This window comes from Molossus molossus, unplaced genomic scaffold, assembly GCF_014108415.1.
Source record: "Molossus molossus isolate mMolMol1 unplaced genomic scaffold, mMolMol1.p scaffold_m16_p_14, whole genome shotgun sequence".
NCBI classification, from domain to species: domain Eukaryota; kingdom Metazoa; phylum Chordata; class Mammalia; order Chiroptera; family Molossidae; genus Molossus; species Molossus molossus.
This window is the reverse complement of record NW_023425349.1, coordinates 38,565,110-38,587,860: the sequence shown is the minus strand read 5'-3', so window position 1 is coordinate 38,587,860 and position 22,751 is coordinate 38,565,110. Positions and strand designations below refer to the sequence as shown.

At 43.4% G+C, this 22,751-nt stretch overlaps 1 protein-coding gene across 1 annotated transcript in view; it reads left to right on the top strand.

The window, feature by feature from the left end:
• The window catches only part of NTRK2 (neurotrophic receptor tyrosine kinase 2), a 334,115-nt gene that overhangs the window by 236,703 nt on the left and 74,661 nt on the right, over nucleotides 1-22,751 (top strand). The window contains exon 16 of the mRNA XM_036261082.1: nucleotides 16,235-16,365. Coding sequence (XP_036116975.1) covers nucleotides 16,235-16,365 — 131 coding nt within the window. The remainder of the gene's footprint in view (nucleotides 1-16,234; nucleotides 16,366-22,751) is intronic.

Below are 22,751 nucleotides of genomic sequence, written 5' to 3'. Positions count from 1 at the left end.
GCTAATTAGTTAGGGCTGCCAGCTCACTTGTGTGTGAGTCTTTTACATTCCCGGTCCTGGTCCTATTAATTAGCCTTCTGGAGTCTCGTCCCATCCCAGTGTCCTGTCGTGTTCCTCCCTTTGTACATTTCTTATTTAAATAACAACCAAACCCACTTGTTGGCCTCCGTTGGCCTTGGATAGAGGTTTAACTTTGGGGGCGCGAAGTTCTTGCGGGTAATCTAATGATGTCAGGAGAGACAAATCACTTTTTGCATACTATCAGGCATTACGGAAGTAAATATGACCCAAAATAAATATCCGTCTTTCAATAATTCTTTTCAGGAATACAAAATTCCTGTGAAATAATAGGATTAAGATCTCAGGTACTTGGTCATTCATTTCTGAGATGGAGGTTCTTCTCCTGGAACGGTACCCCACAAATATGTGTACCGCTGTGGAAGCAGCTGGGCTGGGCAGCTGCGTGGCCTGGGGCTTTGTAACAATCAGCTCTAAGATCAGCTCTAAGAGGGTTTGATGTGCTGAAGATATCACGGCAGTGATTGAGCTGTCCGCAGCCTCGCAGCCTCGAAGCCAGGCAGCCCTCGGAGGGCTCTGGTACAGCTGCCCCGTGAATGCTGGTTGTATAATTGCTGTTGACATTTCCATGGGCGAAGGAGGTCAGTTCTGTTGGATTTTTTCCGGGAGCTGCGAGCTTGCTTCATCCATTCAGCGTGAATCTCAAGGTAACAGTCTCCTGAAGTTATTATCACATATAATGACAATAAAAAGACCAGGGTTTTTCTAAATACAGTTTTGTACCCAATGAAGCCTGTTCACTCTTCTGCTTAATAAGCCAACAAAACAGCAAGGTGCAGGAGAGAGAATATTCCCGTCTCCATTGATTGCATGGTGCGTGCCTCTGCTCACCTCCTGTGAGGCAGTGGATTTCACACATCCCCGTGACAGGGTAATGTGACTTCATTGACTGGCAAGCAGCTGTCGGTGCAGCGTGTGAGGTGACTGGGTGTGTGTGTGTAATGCCCACACACTGCAATGAAGAAGGAATAGAAAGCGCAACAGAGCAATCAAAATTTAAGGGGGAAGTGTGTCTTTATTGCAATTCACTTGTGAAAATGAAGGCTGGAGCTATGTTCAAATCTGACCATGTCTACAGACCCACCTGGCAAACAAAGGAAGGGGGCCAGTTTCAGTCCTTAATGTTTATTGCATTGGGTAGGGCTTCGGATAATAGGCTCTGGGAAGGCAGGACAAAGTGCCATGACTCCAGCTGGCCCAGGCAAAAGTGTCAGGATCTTGCTTATCCGGGTACCATACCTGTCCCTGTCCTTCTGCCTCCTGTCCCCCTCCTTCTCTGCTCCACACTTGGGATTTTTTGGCATCTGCTTCTGCTCCCATCTTCACCTGCATCTCCTGAGAGCAGACTGGGGTCCAATAGGTCCACATGACAACATCTTCTGAGACGTCTTCTTGAATAGAAGACTAAGAGATGTACGGAATCTTTTTGACAAATGCGTGTGATTTTTAATGAATGCCTTGCTTTGGCAACGGGACCACTTAATTTGGCAGCACAGTTAAGGAGAAACTTGGTTGAGAAAGATGCTCGTGTCTGAGGGTCATGTGGAGTATGTAACTGAGTGAAAAATGCTTTTGTTCCAATTACTAAATAACTTAGCTATTGGAATTTATAGCTTTCCTTTTATTTTTGATGTCACCACTCTAAACCGGGACTTTGCCATGATGCTTTTATTAATGCAACACTCTCCTGGCTACTCTCTTTGCTTCAGTTCACATTTAATACACTGTGCATATCCCTACCAGGCAATATACTAATTATACAATGCCCGACCCTCATTCACGAACCTACAAAAGCTCCCATCTGCTTATAGGATCAAATCCAGACCCCTCATCTATCCCTCATGCTCTCTGTGATCTGGTCCTATTTAACCCATTGAAACTTCTATTGTATTTCCAACTTACCACTTCTTATCATACCCCTGATTGAACAGAGCAACCCTATCCCCACTACCCTGCCCTCATGCCTTTGCTTCTCCTTATTTAAAAGCCCACCTTGCCCTGGCCAGTTTGGCTCAGCGGTTAGAGCATCGGCCCACGGACCAGAGAGTCCTGGGTTCGGTTTCTTCTAAGGGCATGTACTTCGGTTGTGGTTTGTCCCCGGCCCCAGTTGGGGTCGTGTGGGTGGCAACCACTCAATGTGTCTCTCTCACACTGATGGTTCTTTCTCTCTTCCTCCCCCTCTCCCTCTTGCTCTATCTGAAGATAAATGCAAAAAAAAAAAAAAATGTCCTTGGGTGAGGCTAAAAAAAAAGCCCACCTTTACCTGTAATTATTCAAGGGTATTCATTTTTCACATTTCAACCCAGACCTTTTTTAATATGTCAAGGCTTTTCTACAACTACTATCCACATTAACTTCTTCTTTCTTGAGTTCACTTCACTAGCAGTACAATACCTGGCCCTGCTTCTGCATTCGCATCTTGCATGGATCTTAGCCTCTTAGCTACAGGTTTTGTCTCCAGAATGAATTTTTTACTTTCATGATTCTTAGTCTCCAGAATGCTCTCTGTGCCACTTGGATATAAAAAATATTGAACTTGGACTCAAAAGGCTAAGCTTGGGGTCTGGTTCTATAACTGATCAGCTGTGCAACCTTGAATGATCCCCTTGGCCTCTCTGAGCCTCTGCTTTCTCAGCTGTAAGATGGAACTCTGAAGGGTTCACAGCCTATTTCACAGAGTTGTTTTAATGTTGAAATAAAATAGCATGTGAGAGGACTTTATGAGCCTTAAAGTGCCCTGAGACCAGAAGACCCATTATTATTGTGGTTGTCTGTAATATTTAACATTAAACTGAGCCAATAAAATGTCTCTGTAAGGCACTGTGTACTCTTGGGTGCCAGATCACTAAGTGGCAGTGGTCACGCCACATAGCACGTATAATACATTTATATGTTAGCATGCTTTTTATTTAGAATACCATTTAGTTCTTGCTGCGGTGCAGGGGTCAGATACTTTTATTCCCATTTTATAGCTACAGGAAAGAAATCAAAGTTGGGCAGATACATTAAGTGCATTGCTTCAAGTCGTGTAGTTAGTTATTAACAATGATTGGACGGAGGCTTCCCTTTCTGCCTCTTAATCCTGCCTGCAAATCATAGTCATTTCCCGCACTGCTCCCCCATCACCATTCGAGGCCCTGTGCGCGGGACATTCCCTCGTTTCTCGCTTTCCTTCCTCAGCGGGCCTTGTCCTCCTTGACCTTCGTAGGTGCTTGTATAGTGAGGTGGTTTCATCTGAGCTTGTAAGAATCTCACTCCTGTTCATTTCATTATAATCATGTGCACATTCCTAGGTGGAGGGACAAAATATAAGAATATTTGTTCCTTATAAATTCTGTTGATTCTCTCAATTATTTTTACGTGGAGGAGCCAGGATCAGCGAAGTGACCCGACTCCCATGTTGGCCCTTCACGCTCCGTTCTGGCCCCGCTGCAGACTGCAGGCCCCCGAGAAGTCAGGTTCTCCTTGGAGGTTGCCCCCCGGGACTCTGAGGCAAGGCTGGGCATTTCTTCTCCATACCCACAGGGACACAGTCAGCACTGATGACTGCCTTATCTTCTGCATGCTCTACAATTGAACACTGACTTATTCTTGAATGAATTCGCTTAACATCATCTACTCTGATTTCTGATGCCAATCCCAGATGTAAATTATTCATATTAACATATAAAAACAGATTTTTAAATCATCTACCGTAAGTTCCCTTTGTCATAGTAACACTGAAACTCTCTCAGGAGAAGACAATTCTTATAAGGGACTTCATTGCAGAACCCGAGACTCACACCAGAAGCCGGACTTGTGTGACCCTCTACAGAATCCCAGCAGGACCCCAAAGCCCGGGAGGTGGGAAGAATTCTCTCCTTTCTAAAGCAGCCAGATTAGGTAAATGTGACTTAGTTTTGCATTTTTATTTTATAACCGATCTCCCAAAACTGAGTTTGTAGTACTGACAGCAAAGTTTGGGCGTGCTCCAGTGACAGAAACACCCACTAGTCCTTATGGAAAGACAGAGAGGAACGGCACCCAAGTACCATGACTCTCACGTTATAAATCTCCTCCCAGCTCGTAAACGGCCTTCAGCACTGTGCTTCCTGACATGAGTTCACACCCAAGGTTTTGCAGCTCATCAAAGATGGAGAGTGGAAATAGACAGAGAATGAAAGAGATAAGTCTGGTAGCTACAGAGGAAAGGTGATTTGACTTCTGGGGACCGCATATAGCAATATTCTACTGACTTCATACAGCCTTTAACTTCCCCGCCTCCCCTTGTGCCTGTGCTTTTGAGCGATACATTGCACTTGTGCTGAGAAGGATCGGGTATGATGGAAATGGCACTGGGTTTGACGTGAGACGTGTGGACAAGTCCTGGCACCACTTAGCTTTGCAGTACACAGCATTAAGCCGCTCCTGTGAACACAAATTCTGTTTATTGCTTTCCAATTCTTAGAAAGATAAGGCATTTAATTGTATCATAGTGTGAGCTGAGTGTACATAACAATTTTGACAGTTGCAGTGAAGGTCAAGCTCACAGAATATGGGAAGTGATTGGGGCAGAGGGAGGTAGGGGTGCTAATATGCTCATCATATACAGAAGAGTATCAGAATACCTGAAATAGAGATTCAGTGTGACATATAATCAATAGAAGAGCTGAATATAATTCAGCTCCTAATCACTGAGGGTGGGGGGAGATAGAATGAGCCAAATCCTCCTCCTGTGTTGTGGAAAAGTCAGTAAGTGTCTTCAGTTAGGGAAACAGGAATAGGAGGCATAACATATTAATTAGAGTTATGGAGATGATCCCTAGAAAACAGAAAAATCAAATTGGACTGAATTAAGGCAAGTAGAATTGAGGACAGGAAGGAGTGTGGAAAATTACAATTCCTTGCAAGTATAGCTTTTCTTAAAATTTTTTTAATTAAAAAAAAAAGATATGGAATCTTTTCTAACATTCAGGGGTTCTGTTTGCAAAGGTACAACCTAGCAATAAATTAGGCTGAGCCATATGAAATAGCGATGTTTCTTGTTCAGGCCTGTGCAAATAGAAATTTCATTTGGTTCAACTTGAATAAATTTCAGCTTTTGGACTTTAATGCAGACACATCTTAACATGAAGGTCCAGTATATGCTCAAGTCAGTGACACACTAGCATTTTGGAAATATCATAATTTGTTATGTCCGACAAGGTTCTTCTTCCCAACCATGCCCAGCCCTGCTCAACTTAGAAGGGAAAATTCAAATGGCATGTCCTCCAACCCAAACCCAAACTCAAGGACTTATTTTTACCTTTTTTTCCCCCTTCTAAACACCCTTAACCCTATGTTTTTTACATCTGTCATGGCACTTTTCATGTTCTGCCTTTAACAACTGTTACCTGTGTATTCGTCTCATCTTCCTGATAGATTGCCCATCCTCTGTGAAAAGGTCTGTGTTCTATTGCGAGAGACCAGATGGGTTTTGAAGACAGTCCTAGCTTATCTTGCCCACTTTCCAGCTGTGTGGCTTCGAGGAAATTACTTAACATCTCCAAGACTCAGTTACCACATTCCTAAATAGATACAGTGATGCCTTTCCATTGGTCCATCAGGATGTTTGAATAGAAGGATATATGTACAATGCTTAACACAATGCCTAGCACACAGAATATGTACAGTTAGTGACTGTTGATCTTCTCTTCCCCTTGTTCATCCTTGAACCTTTCACAGCACCAAACATAGTTCTTTTCATGTAGATGCTTAAATGGTAAATGGGGTGTGTGTGTGTATGTGTGTGTGTGTGTGAGTGTGTGTGTGTGTTGGATTGAAAAATGTTGCAAGTGTTACAAAACTCTTTGAAGAAAATGAACTTCGGCATTACCTTTTATAACATGAGTTTTCAAATACGCACGTGTTGAGGAAGAAATGTTATAGGACTCTGCTTCGCATAGTAATTGGACAGAAAGCCATCCAGAGATGGAAAACATTTGGGATGCACCCCAAAATCTTGCCTGTGACACTCATTCTTACTGATACTGGCCATGTGTCATTGGTTATGAGTTCTACTGAGCATCTGCCTTTCCGTGGAATTTGGGCAGAGTCTGCAGCTGAGGAAGGCAGCCTGGGAAGCTGGCATGGAGTTCTGGGCTCAACAATGCCCACCGGCTCCTCACTGCTTGTAGACTAAGTGCTTGCCATTGTGTTCAGACCTTTCTTCACAGGCTCCAACCTGCTTCTCCAAAGTTCACTCGATGACTCCTGGAGCCTCTCCTGAGTGGCCCACTCACACAGCACTTGGCTGGCCCCTCTCGTCACCATCCAGCTCATGCTGGTAGCACTGTTGTTATAGCTGCGTTTCTCTTCCCAATCCCGCTCCCTTGCTAGACTAGAGTACGTGCACAGAAATGTATGTCATGTGTATATAACATGTATATGTTACATATACACGTCTGCTAGGATAAACTGTTCAAAATTAAGACCCAGGTCAGGGAAGCCCATGTGTGCACTGGTGTGGTTTGTGAATTATCCCCAACAAAAACAAGATTTCGTTTGCAATGGGAGCGTTCATGCGGAGGTGCACTGGCGAAGGCCAACTAACTCGAAGAAGTCACTTAGCCTTGATAATGGAGTAGCTACTGCTTGAAATTATTGAACAAAGGAAAGTTTCCATGAGAAGGGCACAGGAGCGGAGGATCCCAAATGATAGAAAAGATACCAGTATCGCACCTTCAAATGGAGGTTCATGCACACAGCTTGAGAGCGGGAAGCAGGGTGGTAAAGGGATGTTTTCCATTCTGGGGAGCAGGAATGCAGGGTCCAAGAGGTGGGCAGATAAGACTGGCCCACCTGCCAGGATTTTGTGCAATCACTCTGCATAATTATTCTTGAAAATACAAACATTGCCAGGGCTGACTGACAAGTATTGTTCCAGCAGGGAGGGCTGTCAGGGCAAATCAATCCAATTCTACCACATGCCAGTGTGTAGAATAGATATAATCTTGTCTGTTAGGGGCTGTCAAAGCGAAGGATGTGCCGTATGTGTATTTTGAAGTGTGGTGTTCCCTTCAGTCTAACAGCTTGAAATATTTCTGGGGCTTTTCCCCTCCTTGGCTGTTTTCTACAAGAAGTTTTGGGAATTTAACTTGAAATAACCTGATTGCACTTATCTCTGTGACGATCGGGTGAGTTAAGCACGGCTCCTCCCAGCTGTGCGGCTCGCGTTCCGCGTGGGAGCAGCACAGTGTGCTTGTGGAGCAAGGGCCATTGGCTGCCGTTAGGTGTTGTATGGGGCATCCAGGTTGGCACCTGGTGCCCTCCCAGGAATGCCAAGTCCCCTTGCAAGAGTTCATTTTTTTCTGTCACTGAATCCATTTCAAGGCTTAGCCCAAAGGCCCACAATGTGGCCCTTGGGGATCCCTGGAAGTCCACTTCCTCCTTCAGTGGCTCAATGCTGTGACGAGCATCAAAGCTGAGATCCTCAGAAGTGGCTCACTCCAAGTCTTTCCCCTTTGTTTAGAATTTGTCTGCATCCTCCACCGAAATGTACACTCAGGGGCTTCTCTGAGAATCTGTCTGGCCAGTTCTCCCTCCCTTCCTCCCTCCCTCTCTCCCTTCCTTTCTTTTTGTGCCTGTTTAATTTCTTACTCCCTATTATTCTTCTTAACTAACAAACACTCTCAAATTTCTCCCGCTCAACACCACCGCCAGCCCCATGATCTAGATTCAGGGTGCTATTCGTAGACCGACCTGTCTGCCCCTGTCCTGCCATACACTCAGGGTGCACCCACCACCTCCATGTATCTGTGTGCCATTCACCCCTTTGCCCCTACAGTCTGACTTTCACTCTGCTCAGGTCGATTTGTGGCTCATTTTCCTGCTTCTCTGATTCTTCCAGTTTGGTCTTGTTCTGTGGTTCATTATTCTCTGTTTTTCCCTGAAAACACAGAGGATTCATCCTTGGCAACATCCTCTGTTTCATTTAGGGGTGTAGACTTGATCTCAGCTTCCCTGGGGACAGTCACTCTGAGCTGTGTGCCTTCCAGACAAGAGGCTGGAGAATTAATATAACTGATACCTGGATGGAGCCCACCTTCAGCTTTGCACAGGCCTCTGTGCCGACAGGCCATAGCTACGCTCTAACTGGTTTCTCTGCCTCCCATTTACCCTGCCAGAAGGACCACTGTTCTCCCGGGTTCAAAGTCTGTGATAGCTCTAGATAGGACTCAAATACAGAATAAAGTTGTGAACTCACAGACTGTGGAATTATAACCTAAGATGCCATTTAGCTCCAAAGAGCTCATTTGAAGATGAGGAAATGAAGGCAAAGGCCAGGGACATCATTGTTCAAGAGCCCATACGTATTAGTGCCCACACTCAGTACCCAGGGAGGTATTCAAGGTCCTCTGTGATCCAGCCTCTCCTACTCTTAGAGCATATCACTGTCTTCAGGAATAAACCCAGGTGAGTCACTATTTCTCAGACACGCTCCAGACTTCTCCTCCTCATCCTTGCTCTTTCTCTCCCCCCACCTTAAATACCCTCTTTCTCACCATTTTTATCTCTTGTTCAATCACTTATCTATTTTTACATTTTCATGTTATTATTTATTCATACTTTAGATTGCTTAATATGTCTAGGCCCAGCAGTAGGTATGAGGAAATTATACCTATTCTTCAACCCCATCCCCAAAGCATTCTTGAGTGTGCCCACAGACATTGATTTTTACGCCACTATGATGATAAGAGCTGTGGCTCCCTGGGCAGCGCTTTATCTGGGGTGGCTTTTGTGTCATATGTGATCTCTTATTGAGCTCCGCCTTGAGAAATAGTCTTAGGAGGCTCACCATTTACTCCAGGGCCTTTGTGAGGACGTCAATGCCCTGTGTAAAGTCCATTCAAAATATTCCTTGGAAAACAAAATGCTATAAAGAATTGTACCACGGCCCTGGCCGGTTTGGCTCAGCGGTTAGAGCATCAGCCTGCGGTCTGGAGAGACCCGGGTTCAGTTCCCGCTAAGGGCATGTACCTCGGTTGCAGTTTGTCCCCGGCCCTGGTTGGTCATGCGGGTGGCAGCCACTCGATGTGTCCCTTTCACATCGATGTTTCTCTCTCTCTCTTCCCCTCTCTCTCCCTCCCACTCTATCTGTACAAAAAATGGAAAAATGTCCTCGGGTGAGGATAAAAAAAAAAAAAGAATTGTACCGCTGCCAGGAAGCTCAGGGGCAAATGATGATTGAATTTGAATAACCCCGTGGGACCTTAGAATCCGCACGTTGGCATTTCTTCTTAATGTCTTGTCTTCACCTTCCATCCCATTTTCCCTGCCTTGAGTTCTTATGTAAATTTTGGTTTTCTTTGCATGGTCACATAAAGTACCTAAAACCTTTTATGAAGGAAGCAACGTTTTAAGTAAGATATGATAGATATATGTATATGTGTTTTCTGCACTCTTAGTTGTGAGTTTCTTGATTTTTTTTTAAAGAATTTTAATAAATTAGGGTCTGTTTTACTCATCTTTTTTTCTAGGTCCTAGAAAAATGCCTAGGACATAATAGGTGTTTAATAAAGAGTTGTTGGACTAAATTGCTAAAAGTAGACCCACAATTCCCTAGGAAGGCAAAGTGGAACTCATACACTTTCGCTTTGTTTTTTAGAAGAAAGCCAAGGAAAGGTCACGTGTTGTAGTGGAAAGAACTCAAACTCTGCCTGTTACCAATGTACCATCTTGGATGAGTTATTTGGCTCATCTGATCCTTTTCTTTGTACTTTAATCTAAAATCAGAGATAAGGATACCTGACTGAATTGCTCTGAAGATTGATAACCCCTGTAAACCTCTCAACACATTTTCTGGCTCATAATAGCAATCAGCAGATGTTAGGCCCCTTTCTCTCCCTCTCACTTCATTGGAAATGGCACTTGGAAAAGGATAAGTGGGTTGCTCTATGACCACAAGTAAGTCAATTAATTGTGGTGTCATCTGTAAAATAAATGTGACTATTGACCTCATCCAGAGGGATATGAAAATTAATTGATGGTAATGCACATTGAGATTTTTTGCTGAAAAGTGCTTAAGAATGGCTCGGTATTATTATATTCTATTTCATCATTAATATTATTTATGAATGGCTCAGTATTATTACATTCCATTTCATCATTAATATTATTTATGAATATTTGGCGTGTCTTGTCCTGGTGCGTTTTATGTCTGTGGTCTTAATTGCATTTATTTTTATTTTAGCACCAACTTATATCTTAATAAAAAGTAGATTAAATTCAAAAACAGAGTTTCCATCTTTTATGCAGATTTATTTTTACAAGGTTGATAATTTTACCTGTTTCAAAATGCTGCCCATAAAATGGACATTGAGATGGATAGTAAGTAATTTTTGTTAATTGTATTAAGATCAAGCTCAAGCATTTTTCAAGGTATTTAATTTTTATAACCTGCTTTTCTCACTCATATTTTATGTTTATTGGTCGTTTTATAATGAAATTCTTCTTCATGAGATGTTTGGTCCATTTCAGATGATAAATGTGAATGTTTGAGGCACTTCTACTAGAAAAGATAATTAACTAAATGAGATAAATACCTGTTACCATTCTAATGTCACGGAATGCTCACTGCCTGCAGCCTGAAATCAGGCCTGCATTAGAGTCTCAAGTCAGGACACCTGTGTCCCAAGGTGGCCACCTTCTAGCTGTGGCCCTGGGAAGACACTGTCCTGCCCCAAGTCTCACTCGTTGACCAGCGAACACGAGGGAGTCAGCCTCACTGACCTTCAATTCTCTCCCCACCACAGCAGCCAGTCCTCGACATGAACCCTGAGGCAGCAGGCCCGACCTTTCGGTTTGTAGAGAAGCAGAGAGATTGCTCCTAATACAGAGTATTATCTTCTGAGTCTAGGTTACTTTTTACCTTCCTATTCAAAACTTTAAAATATTGCCCTGGCTGGTTGTTCAGTGGTTAGAGCATCACCCACGGACCAAAGGGTCGTGAATTAGATTCCCGGTCAAGGGCATTTGCCTGGGTTGCAGGTTCCATCCCGAGCCCTGGTCAGGGTGGTACGGGAGGCAACCAATTGATGTGTCTGTCTCACATCAATGTTTCTCTCTCTCCCTCTCTTTTCCCCTCCCCCACTTTATCTAAAAAATCAATGGAAAAGTATCCTCAGGTGAGGATTAACAACAACAACAAAACACAGAATTTTAAATCATCTTTCCTTGGCATAGATGAGAGACTTAATAAACATCTCAATTTAAGGTCCATGTGCTGATCAGGATATATTGACCAGGGCGAGGTTTTCTGTGAAACCTCATTTCGGAGGAAATAGGAAGAACGATTTTCCTTTTCACCCCTGAGTGGATAGAGATCTAATTATTTATTTTTAGCTTTAGTGGTAATGGATACAGATATGGATTAATACTTTATCTATAGCCTGTGTGTATATATAGAATATTTACTTCTGGGTGATATCAATACGAGGAATTTGATTTAGACCATCTGAACTGCCAGCATCTCTGTGAACTACCAAAGCTACTTTATGACAAAATGCATTTTTCAGTGGCTGTAATGTGATGCTAACACAGAACCGGAAATCTACTCAGCTCTGGTCCACATGAAGCAAATGACCAAGGGCGCCAAATTTCCACTCTGGAAAATTCCGTTAATGACAAAGATGGCCAGATAGTTCTCAGCCACTCATCTCGATTACTAATGCTGGTCATCAGTTTCTCCCTCAATCTACAGAGTAGATTTATTTGCACAGTAATCTAATCACATGCTTTGTTTCGACTGTATTGATGTACGTAGATCAGTCTTCAAATCACACAAGTTTGGCAGTGTATTTCCTACAACACATACATACACCTCTCATTGATGTTTCCTTTTCCTTTGGCAAGGTGAAATAGAGAAACTTTATTTATAAAATCTTTTTTTTTTTTATCCTCACCCGAGGACATTTTTCCATTTTTTGTTCAGATAGAATGGGAGGGAGAGAGAGGAAGAGAGAGAGAGAGAGACCTCAACATGAAAGGGACACATCGAGTGACTGCCACCCACACATCCAACCAGGGACAAACTGCAACCAAGGTACGTACCCTTAGCGGAAATCGAACCCGGGTCTCTCTGGACCACAGGCTGACGCTCTAACCGCTGAGTAAAACCGGCCAGGGCTATCTATAAAATCTTTTTTAAATCAATTGTGTGGGTTTGTTTTTATTTTTTGTTTTTTTAATTTTTCTCCAAATCTAGGAAGCTATTTATGGTGTTTGGGCATTTATTTATTTTTTATTAGTTATTCACGTTGGGCTTGATGTGATTTTCATCAAGTCTCCAAAGTTCAGAACGGAATTGACTGTCTTCAAGGAAAGGAAGTGTGTAAAAAGTTGACATGCTTACCTGATAGCTTACTTGTTATGGAGTCCTTAGACTCACGTCACTCAGGGTATTTTGTATAAATGAATCCAAATATTCACAGGGCTCTTTAAGACAGTGATATTCAAAGTGCTGGTCCACAAGGGGCGTGTCCAGAATCGGCGCATTGCTTCCTTCATTAAGAAAGTCTTGCTCCCAGAAAAAGTCCCCTGAATGCCATGAACAGCCAAACCAAACCCCCACACAGCCTCACCTCTTCACTGCAGGATAAATGGTGGCCCAGAGCTTCTACAGCCGAGGCAAGTTACTGAATCTCTCTGTGCCCCAGGCCCTGAGAATGACAGCACTGGTGGGGGTGGGGTGGGGGTCAACAGGAGCTCAGTGTGTGAGGGGAGTAAGCTAGATGTCAGCAGTGAGGGGCAGATGTGTACAGGCCGATGGGTCCCTGAGACGACGCTCTAGGACAGCCAGGGCTCTAGCAGGAGAGAGAGTAATGGCCCAACGTCAGGCACCAGGGCCCTGTGGGTAGGGGGTGGGCATGGCTTCCGTGCGAGAGGGCTGCAGGGGGAAGGCAAGGATGTCCTCAGGGCTTAGCCAAGGTTTCATTTGAGTCAAGGAGGTGAAGGAAAGTTCAAGGAGAGCTCATAGATGACGGGCAGCAATTCCAGGAGGCTCCAAGGAGGGTCCCCCAGGAGGCGAAGGAGTGAGTCTTGACGGCCCGGGGCACTCACAAGCAAAGCTAGGATGAGAGGCTGGATAAGGAAGGACACCCTAAGAGGGTACCTAGGATTTCCTAGGATTGCAGGAAACAGGACACGAGGCAGGTGGGGATAGTTTCTGAGTCTCTTTGGAGAATGGGAAGAAATACTTAGCTCAGGTTAGTTGTTCCCCCATTCCTGAATTGGGCTGCTTTATTGCCTATGTACTTGATAGGGTTGCTGCCAACTGACTGAAATAATACAGTTAAACAGTGCTTGCCTGCAGTCTTATTATCATTCTGCACATTTTTCAATAAATATTTTACAGCACCAACTGTATGCAAAGTACTGTGACACCCTGTCAGGAATGCAAATACAAACACAAAATTCTTACCTGTGCCCCCGAATGGCTTTCTGTTTTATAAAAGAGAGATTAATTCTATTTAGGGGAAATACATTGGCAAAGGCCACCATTCACATATTCTATTAATTCCCAAACCAACAGCATAAATTAATACAAACTAGCCATTTCTTAAAGAAAAGGTGCATTTACTGCTTTCAAGGTCAACACAGGAAAACTGGTCTCATCAATTTTAGTTTTGGAGATGATAAAATTTTGTCTTCAGCCATAGCTTCATAAACTTATTTCATACCAACTTTTTATCCTCTTTGGAATTTTTTTTTTAAAAGAAAATTTAAATTAAATTAAATTTTTAAAAAGTTAAATACTTGCCTCGATCTGGTTAGAGTGTAAAGTAAATCAAGTGGCTATTTAATTCCCAGTGAACCTGTGACAACTGTGGAGTTAAATATTGGATTTAAATTGGGCAACTAATTCTCTCCAAGAATTACATTAGTCTCTTTACATGGGCACTCTACCTAATGAACACATTTCTCTCCTCTTCAATACAGGCACTGCTACCAAAACATGAGATATTAATATACATTCTTATATTCATTAATATTGTTGCTCCTAAAAGACTTTTTGATTTTTATCACCCTGAGTCCCAGAGGCCCGTGGAAGTCATCATTGCTTCAAACCACATGAATTTCCAGGGGGAAAATCCCATTAAAGTAAAACCTTAATCACCACTTGGATTTTATATCAAGTAGTATCTAAAAAGGAACTGTATAGCCTCTTCATCAATATAGAATGGGTAAACAACTGGTGATGTAGTCCTTCCACAGAATATTATTAAGCAGTAAAAGCAAAATAATTACTACTGCACACACACACTGTAACACAATAAAACTCGATCTGGAAGACACCGTGAATGAATGAACGATGCAAGATAGGGAAGAATGCAGATAGTACAATTCCATGTATGCAGGTTCAAAACCAGGCAAAGCCAAACAGTATCTTGTGAAGGATACATCATTAGTAGCCAAACTAGAAGGGAAATGATGGACACAATTCAGGCTAGTGGTTATCCCTGGGAGCTGGGTAGAGAATGGATACAGTCAAGAAAGAACACAGTAGTGCTTCTGAGTCCTAGTGATTCTCTATTTCTTAAATGGAAAGTTGGTCTTATGGGTATTCATTTTATTATCATTATTTACACTGCAGAGATATGCTTTGTATTTTCTTTTGTTTTTATCGTACAGCTGGCAGTCAAAAAAAAAAGAGCTTTTAAGGAAAGTTGATCAGATTGAACCACAGTTACAGATCCTTTCTCTGTGCTCAGCACAGGAAGTAACAGGAGGTAGACGGGGCTTGTCTTAGCCTCAGGGAGTTTACAGATGTGAAGTAGTTGGGGGTAAGTCAGAATTCAACTAAACACGAGCCATGATCTGAGTCCAGAGGAGGAGGGCTTTGGTGGTCAGTCTCTGTGATGGTCGGAGTCATCCTGGGACGCTCTCTGAGAGCGTGGACTTGAACTGGCCTTTGCAGCATGAACTAAGCAGGGAGGCAGCTGGGAGATCAGTTTTACTTTTTAGTGTATTACTATATTTTATTTCTCTTGTCATGCTTAACACGGTTTACCACGGAAGAGAAACTTTGTGGTGTAGAAGAAAAACCATGGACTCTGGATTCAGACATCCCCGGGTTCAAATCCTCACTCCTCCATTCCCACGCTCTGGGTCACTGAACTTCCTGCAGACTGCTTCCCCATGTGTAAACGCAGAGAGGCGTGCTCCACAGGCTTGTAAGAGTGAAATGAGAGAACTTTATTGGCCACACATGCCAGCTTCTAGAGGGTGTTACGATCTCTTTTTCATACCGCCATTCAAGAGTTCGGAGTTTAGAAGAGTGATGACCAATGACCTGGTGGTGGCCTGTGCTAAGGGAGTCAATACTGATTGGCTGGTGAAGAGACACACTCTGACTGCAGTCTGTGCTCTACGGTCTCCTTCTGGGCTTCTCCACCCGCTCTGCATTCACCTTGTAGCTAATGGGCTTCAAAGGACCTTTGACTGCCTCCTGCCTTGTTCCCCAGAAAGGCGTGTGGATGAGTGACAAAGGCCTGCTCTGCTGGATACTAAGGGGAGAAATATTCTCTTTCCCAGAGGCCTCTATTCTTGTCTCTTCTTGGCTTTGGAGAGCCAAGACTAGGGCATGATCTTAGGAAAGGACTCAGAAAGGCAGCCTTAAGCACAGTCTAGACATTTGTGGTGTGAACAAAGGGGATTACTGGGGATCACCCACGGTCTAGCCCACTCTCCAGGGGACCAGAACTGAGGAGAGGGCAATTCTCAGCACAGGTCTTATGCTTCCCCTATGTGTCCTCTGAGCCTTTCCCTCCGGAGAATTAGGGATTCCTGGCTGTCTCTCTGCCTTTCCCCAACAGACACACGACTAACGAATATATGCAAAGCATCTGGCTTGTAAGAGGCCTGCCATTAAGGTCCATTTCTTTCTCATTTCTCACCTTTCCTAGTCTGTAAAGGCCATTACTGACATCCTGCAGCCAACAGCTAAGTCAGTACTTCAATTCTATTGAAAACAATAAATGAACTCCGAGAGCAAGCTGACCATGAGGGTAGACACCGGCTTCTCCTCTGCTTTGCTGTGGCTGAGAAGAGCTCGGAATACAGGCTCCCGGCCCCCCACCCTCCGCCTTCCCCTCTGCGTGCTGCGATTCCAATTTCCATTCTGTCTTTGTTTTTACAGTTGTTCAGCACATCAAGCGACATAACATTGTTCTGAAAAGGGAGCTAGGCGAAGGAGCCTTTGGAAAAGTTTTCCTAGCTGAATGCTATAACCTCTGTCCTGAGCAGGACAAGATCTTGGTGGCCGTAAAGGTAAGAGAACGCTCCAGAATGTCTCGTTGTCTACGGTCTCAGGAATGTGTGCAAGTGTTACTTTGTTTTGTTTTAGTGGCCAGTTCAGGAGCAAATGCCATCTGCTCTGAAGGGTGTGTTCAAACCCTTTAAACTAAAGGGACAGTGGGAAGGATGTTTGGGGCACATCCAAGAGTCGAAGGTTCTTTTTAGGGGCAACCTACCAGGCTGTGACTAGCTCTGAGCTACTGTTCCAAGTTAGTTTTCACTAATTTTTGGATGGAGGTCGGTGGGCTCAGACAGAATTCAGGCAGCTAAGTCTTGGAGACTCAGCCTGTCTCCTTAGCTGGGTGCGTGTGCCCGGCTCAGCTGGGCCTGTCTCACTCGAGGTCCCAAAGGGAGAGTGTGGAGTCGCCCCTTCTCTTGTCCCTCCCACATGTTTCCAAGGCCCCAGGCTTTTACAGAGCACAGGCATGATTTCATCCTGGCGTGGATGGCATTCCTTGTGGATTCTGCCCCTTAGCAGATACAAGGTTTTACTAAAATAAAGAAGCCTGAAGTCCTTTATCATAGCCATTTTCTCAGAAACTCAAGAGACCTGGTTTTCAATAAGATAAACATTATTGAAGAAGATAGAATTTCAGCTGAGCCCTCTGAAACATAAGAATTAACAAAAATAACACAAAGACTCTAGATTTTGTACATATGCATGGTCAAAAAACAACAACAATAAAAGCTCACCAAGGTATTGAATAACAGATGTAAAATACTTAAAAGAGGCATATATTCCTCAGAAGAGGAGGTGGGGGGAGATAAACCACAGAACTTACATGCATGTATGCGTAACCAGTGGACATAGACAACAATGCTAGGGATGGGCTGGGAGAGGGGGATCAGGAGGAAAGTGTCAATGGGGGGAAAAGGAGAAACATCTGTAACAAAAATAAATTAATAAAAATAATTTAAAAATAAAAATAATAGCCCTGGCCTGTTTGGCTCAGCGGTTGGAGCGTCGGCCTGTGGACCAGAGAGTCCCTGGTTCAGTTCCCACTAGGAGCACGTACCAAAAAAAATTAATAAATACAAATATAAAATAAAATAATAAAAATAATAAATAAATAAAAGCAACAACAACAAAAAAAGAGGCATATATTTATCAATGACTTAAGAGGCAAATGAATATGGACATGGCTGATGTAATAAAATTTGGCTTAATATAAGATGACAGAACTTTGTTTTTGCATTTCTTTCTTTCTGCCAAACACAGATTATTTGTATAAATAGCATTTGTTTACTAGTTATAGTAGGTCCACTTAATTTTTTAAAATCAAATAAATATTCCATTAGTGTTTTACTACACATTAAAATACTTCAGTATATACAAAATGGGTAACTGAGGAGAAAGATGAAATTGTTCTTGAATTTACTCATCCTACAGACTGAACACAGTTTCTGTTGAAGTCCATCCAAATGAAAACGGTGCGTTTGATTTTCTTGTCATCAAAAGTAAGCAACCGAGTAGCACCAGTACTTCTAGGCTCTCGGGAAAGGCTCCTAACGCCTGCACTTCGGGTGAACAAAGGTCGGAGCTCTCTAGGGATGGTGAATGTAATAGCTATGGAATAAACATGATCTCACTAAGATCGGCCAATGGAGAGGGAGGGGTGAGATGGGAGAACAGAGCGGAAAGGAGGTAAGAAAGAAAGGTGAGGCCGAGTGGGTCAAGGTGCAAAGTAAGGATCTTGCAGTGACTTTGGGGATGTTTAATCCCTGCTGCTGTGATTGCTTCATCTTTTCTTTCATTTACTCAAAAAGTTTGTTATTTTTTAAGCACAAAATGTTCAGAACATTTGGCAGTGTTAAATTTGCAGTCTTTGCTTTCTTCTTCTGCTATCTTTTTTTTTTCTCTCTCTCTCTTTGGATAAGACCAAAAGGTGCCTCTATTTTTGTAGATTCATACACTGATAAAATGTTAGAACTAGAAGAAGCTTAGGGAACGTCTCATTCTAATCTGGCCATGTGTTATAGACACATGTTTCCCACTGCTATTGGGGGGCCACCGGGGAGCGAAATCAGGCCTCCCAACTCTGAATTCACTTCATGGGGTCACAAGGTGAGAGGTTTTGAATGTGAGAAAATCCTGGGAGAGCAGAGGGTCCTCAGTGAGAGACCTCCGCCAGGTATAGAGACAGATGCACAACATCTCTCGGCATAATCTTTCTTCTTGGTATCATTCCTTTATTCTGTGCCTGCCTCTCTTTACCTCTTGCAGAGCTCTTAAGGAGGGGACGTGCATAGCTAAATCCAGGGCATCTTCAACTCATGTGTTGCATTTCCTCCCAAACACATGCGAGGGCAGGACATCGGGGCTGGGGCTAGTAACGATGAAGGTGTCCCGTCCATGGCGTGCTTCTTCCTGGGCATGCCTCTCATCACCACTGTCAGCGGGGCATCTCTCCGGTTTAAATCCCAGTCATAGCCCTAATTCTACCTGTGGCCCAAACCCAGAACCTAGACCTCATACACTTTCTGGCATTGCCAAATAAGTGTTTGCTAATTCATGACCTATGAGGAATGTTTGCTCTTCAACCAACACTGCTAAACAAAACAAAAAAAAGGATTTTCCTCTTCCTCAGATCCTCACTCCTTTTCTTTGCCAGTCCCCTTCTTGAAATTCAAATGAAACTATTATCTCAAGTAGCATGGACAAATTCTTGCAGCTTAAAAATTCATTCCAACCTCAAGGTCACACACCTAAGAATCTCATCTCACCGACCTTGAGTGTGCATTTTTATTGAAATCAGAGATTTGCCTGCTTTTGCTGGAATGGCTACAGGCTTCCGAGAGAATGCCCATTTTAACTTCTGGGCTCCGGAGGCTGCAGCCATACAAGGAACAAGTCAGATCTTCCACAGACTCCAGGATGAACTGGATCAAAATACCACATGGACCTTTCATGGAGCTGCCTCTCGACAGCCTGACCTGCTCATTTATAGGGCTGAGGGCCAATTGGAAGTGTGTTCAAAGACTATCTAATGAGCCTGGGAAGAAGATTCTATGGTTCAGTCCTGACCAGAATAAAGGGATTTTTCTAAGGAATGAAACCAACTGGACACAGCTTCCAGAGCCTGCACAGCCTGTCACCTCTGAGGAGTGGCTGCCAGAGATGCTCTTCTTCCATTGGAGGCACCCAGGGATATTTGACAGTCTTTCTGCCCGTTGCCTAGCAACCCCTGCAGCATGGATTATGCATGCTAAGAAATAGCAGCTATTGTCCTTTTTCCTTCTCTAGAAGGAGCTGACTGGTTTGAAATCTAAGACTTTGCATTCAGACTGACAGATGTCAGGTTCCTGTGAATTCTGGTGTCGCCTGCTCCAAATGATTTAAGAGCTCGAGGGGTCCACAGGAGCCAGTTTAAGATGGAAGTAATCCTGAGGCATGTGCAAGGCACTCAAGGGCACGTGGAGCCTGAGCTTGTCTCTCCGTTTAGAGTATCGGCTTGTTTGGATTCAACCAGATTGTCCTTTCCTTGATATTTTTGGATGAACTTTGTTTTTTTTTTAGTGAAATGGAGTTATCAACCATGTCTCCCCTTACACTGAATTACAACTGAAGAACCAATAGAGAGGATGAGAAGCAGAGAAACCAGTCTTTGATCAGAATGAGTTACTTTACCTTTAAGTACCCCAATTGCCAAGGAAAAGCTTCACTGTAGTTTTCCTGCATTGGATGCATTCGCTATTTTGGGCTCTGTCCAACCTCCACTTCCATAGCTACAATTCCTGCAACATTTTTTTTTTTTTGTATTATGAATGCACACTGATTTTTGTTTTTTAAATATAGCCACCAGTGGTGATAGATTGATGGCCTCTTCTGCACCTCTCCACTGACTCAGGTGTATCTCTAGAAACATCAACTGCCGAATACAAGAGAGACCTTAGACATCATATATATAACCCAAGTCTCCTGTTTGAGAAATGAATAAACCAAGACCCAAGGAAGTCAAGTGACTTCCCCGAGGCATAAGTTAAAGTGACTGAGAGTGTGGCACAGACTTGACAGGATGAGGAACGGCAAACTCTAAGTTCAGCGGGCACTCTCTTTGGGATCTAACTTAGAATTTTTGCTTTTCGGGTTTCTGAATATCTTCTTGTCAGCACAGGAAACACTGATGATGATCTTCACCAAGGGTTTTGGACAAGTTGAGGCTAAGCCCTCTGGCACATTACCGTGAGGCCGCCACAAGTACCATCAACACGTCTCTGTGTTCCACGTCCGGAGGGCCCACACCCAGCCCCTTGGTCCACACAACTCCCACTAACCCATCAGCTCTCAGCTCAAGGTGCTCCTCTCTGGGGAGACCTCTCCTTGCCTGCTCCTCTCTCTAGGTCAAAACTCCCTATTATATGCTGTTAGGACATCTATACTTGTCCTTCATAACATTTGTCAAGATTGTTAATTATATATGTATTCATGGGCTTGTTTAATCAATGGCATGAATGTTTGTCTCTTCCATTAGTGGCATATTCTTGAGTGTGGCCTAATATGAAGTAACGTGGTAAATTCTTATTAAATAAATGAAGGCATGGGTGGATGGATGGACAGATAGACTATAGAAAAAGTAAAGAGTTGGCAGTTGGCATTTCTAGGTAAGGCAATGATTTGATGAGCTAGTGATAGGAGGAAATATAAAGAGAATATGTATAGAACCATGTAATCTAATGAAGAATTATTTTAGAAATCATCAAATCACTGTACAGATACATAGAGCTATTATAGCTATTCTTTAGCTTAACTCCCACATTTTTCCAATGAAGAAGTGGGAATCCGGTGAAGGCAAATGACCCTCTCAAAGTCACACAGCTTGAACAAGGTCATTTAATGTCAGGCCTAGGACTAAAACTCAGGCCTCGCCCCATCCATTCAATGCCCATCAGGCACCATACTTTTATTTATTAAAGTTTACACGTGCCCTGGTAAACCAAATTGAGAAAATGCAACACAATCCCAATTATCAAGTAATATGAAGGAGTGTGTTAGTTGCAAATAAGGACAAGAGATACTTTCATGCTTTTCAAGTAAAAATGTAATTCAAAGGAATAGGTGGAAATAAAGAAACCTGGATCCTGGAGTGAGGGCTTTGACTTCAGCAAAACATAATCAGCTTTGATAAGAAGAGCAGCATAATGTTCACTGGAAACCAACTGAAGCTGGTTTAAGCAGAAAAGGGAATTTATTTGCTCATGCTGCTGGTAAACCTTGCTACCAGAATCCTAGCTTCCAATATTGCAAGATCCAGGGAATCAATTATCTATCTATCTATCTATCTATCTATCTATCTATCTATCTATCTAACTTGGCTCTGCTTTTCTCTGTACTGACTGCATTCTCAGGCAGGTTCTTCTGAGACTTGGCAGTCAAGGCTCTAGGCTTAGATCCTGCCATTCTAGCAACCCAAAAGAAGGCTCTTTTTCCCCCACAATTATGCAAAAGCCCAAGAGCTGACTCTTATTGACTTGCCTTGAGTTGTGTCACCAGGCCTTATGGCCAAGGGAATGTAACATTCTGATTATCCAGGACCAATACACATACATATTCCTGGAAATGGAAGATTGGGTCAACTCTACCTAATAAACATCCCTGAATGTGGGCATTGGTTTCCCAAAAGGACATTACAGAGGGTATAGCCAAAAGCAAATAGGAACTGCAGGGCAGCTAGGCCTCACTGTGACTGGAACAGTAGGGATCCAAAGGTTCACTCAGTATTTGAGGTAGCCCTATGACTGTCCCTTCTTCAGCCACTAGGGATTGTCCTCTAGGCTCCCCGCTAATGCAGTACAGCTGCCCCTGGCCTCTGCTGTTCTCTAACATTTGACTGCGGCTCCCTGCCAACTGCTGCCCACACAGCACCTATTGCTCACATTCAGATTCCTCCAGAAGGAAAATACCGTGTGTCCAGTTATTTCACTCAGTCTTCATGCCAGGCCACCTACCTGTGGTCCAGCCATCCAAGATAGTCCCATGGCACAGACGAGGCCACCTGTGAGAAAGAAGCAACCACAGCCAATTGTCTCGGAATATGTGTAAGGGCAGAATAAGGGCTAGAAAAGGAAAGCCCATCCTCTCCAGTTCTGGAACAGTGAAACAATTCCTAAAGGGAAAAGTGCATCGAGCGTCCGTCAGTTCAAGTGCTCTACCCAGGCAAGTTTATTTCTAAGACAGATGGCTATTTTAGTCTTGTCTCTCTGTTTGTGTGTGTGTGACAGTCACCATATCTGCACTCACATCTTGAGTGATGTGAAGTCCCTCTCCCATTCCTCCCTCTTCCTGTGTTTCCTCCCCTCTCCAGTTACGTCGGCATGTGAAATCCTTGCTCCTGCAGAATGGAAATGGTAACAGAACAGAA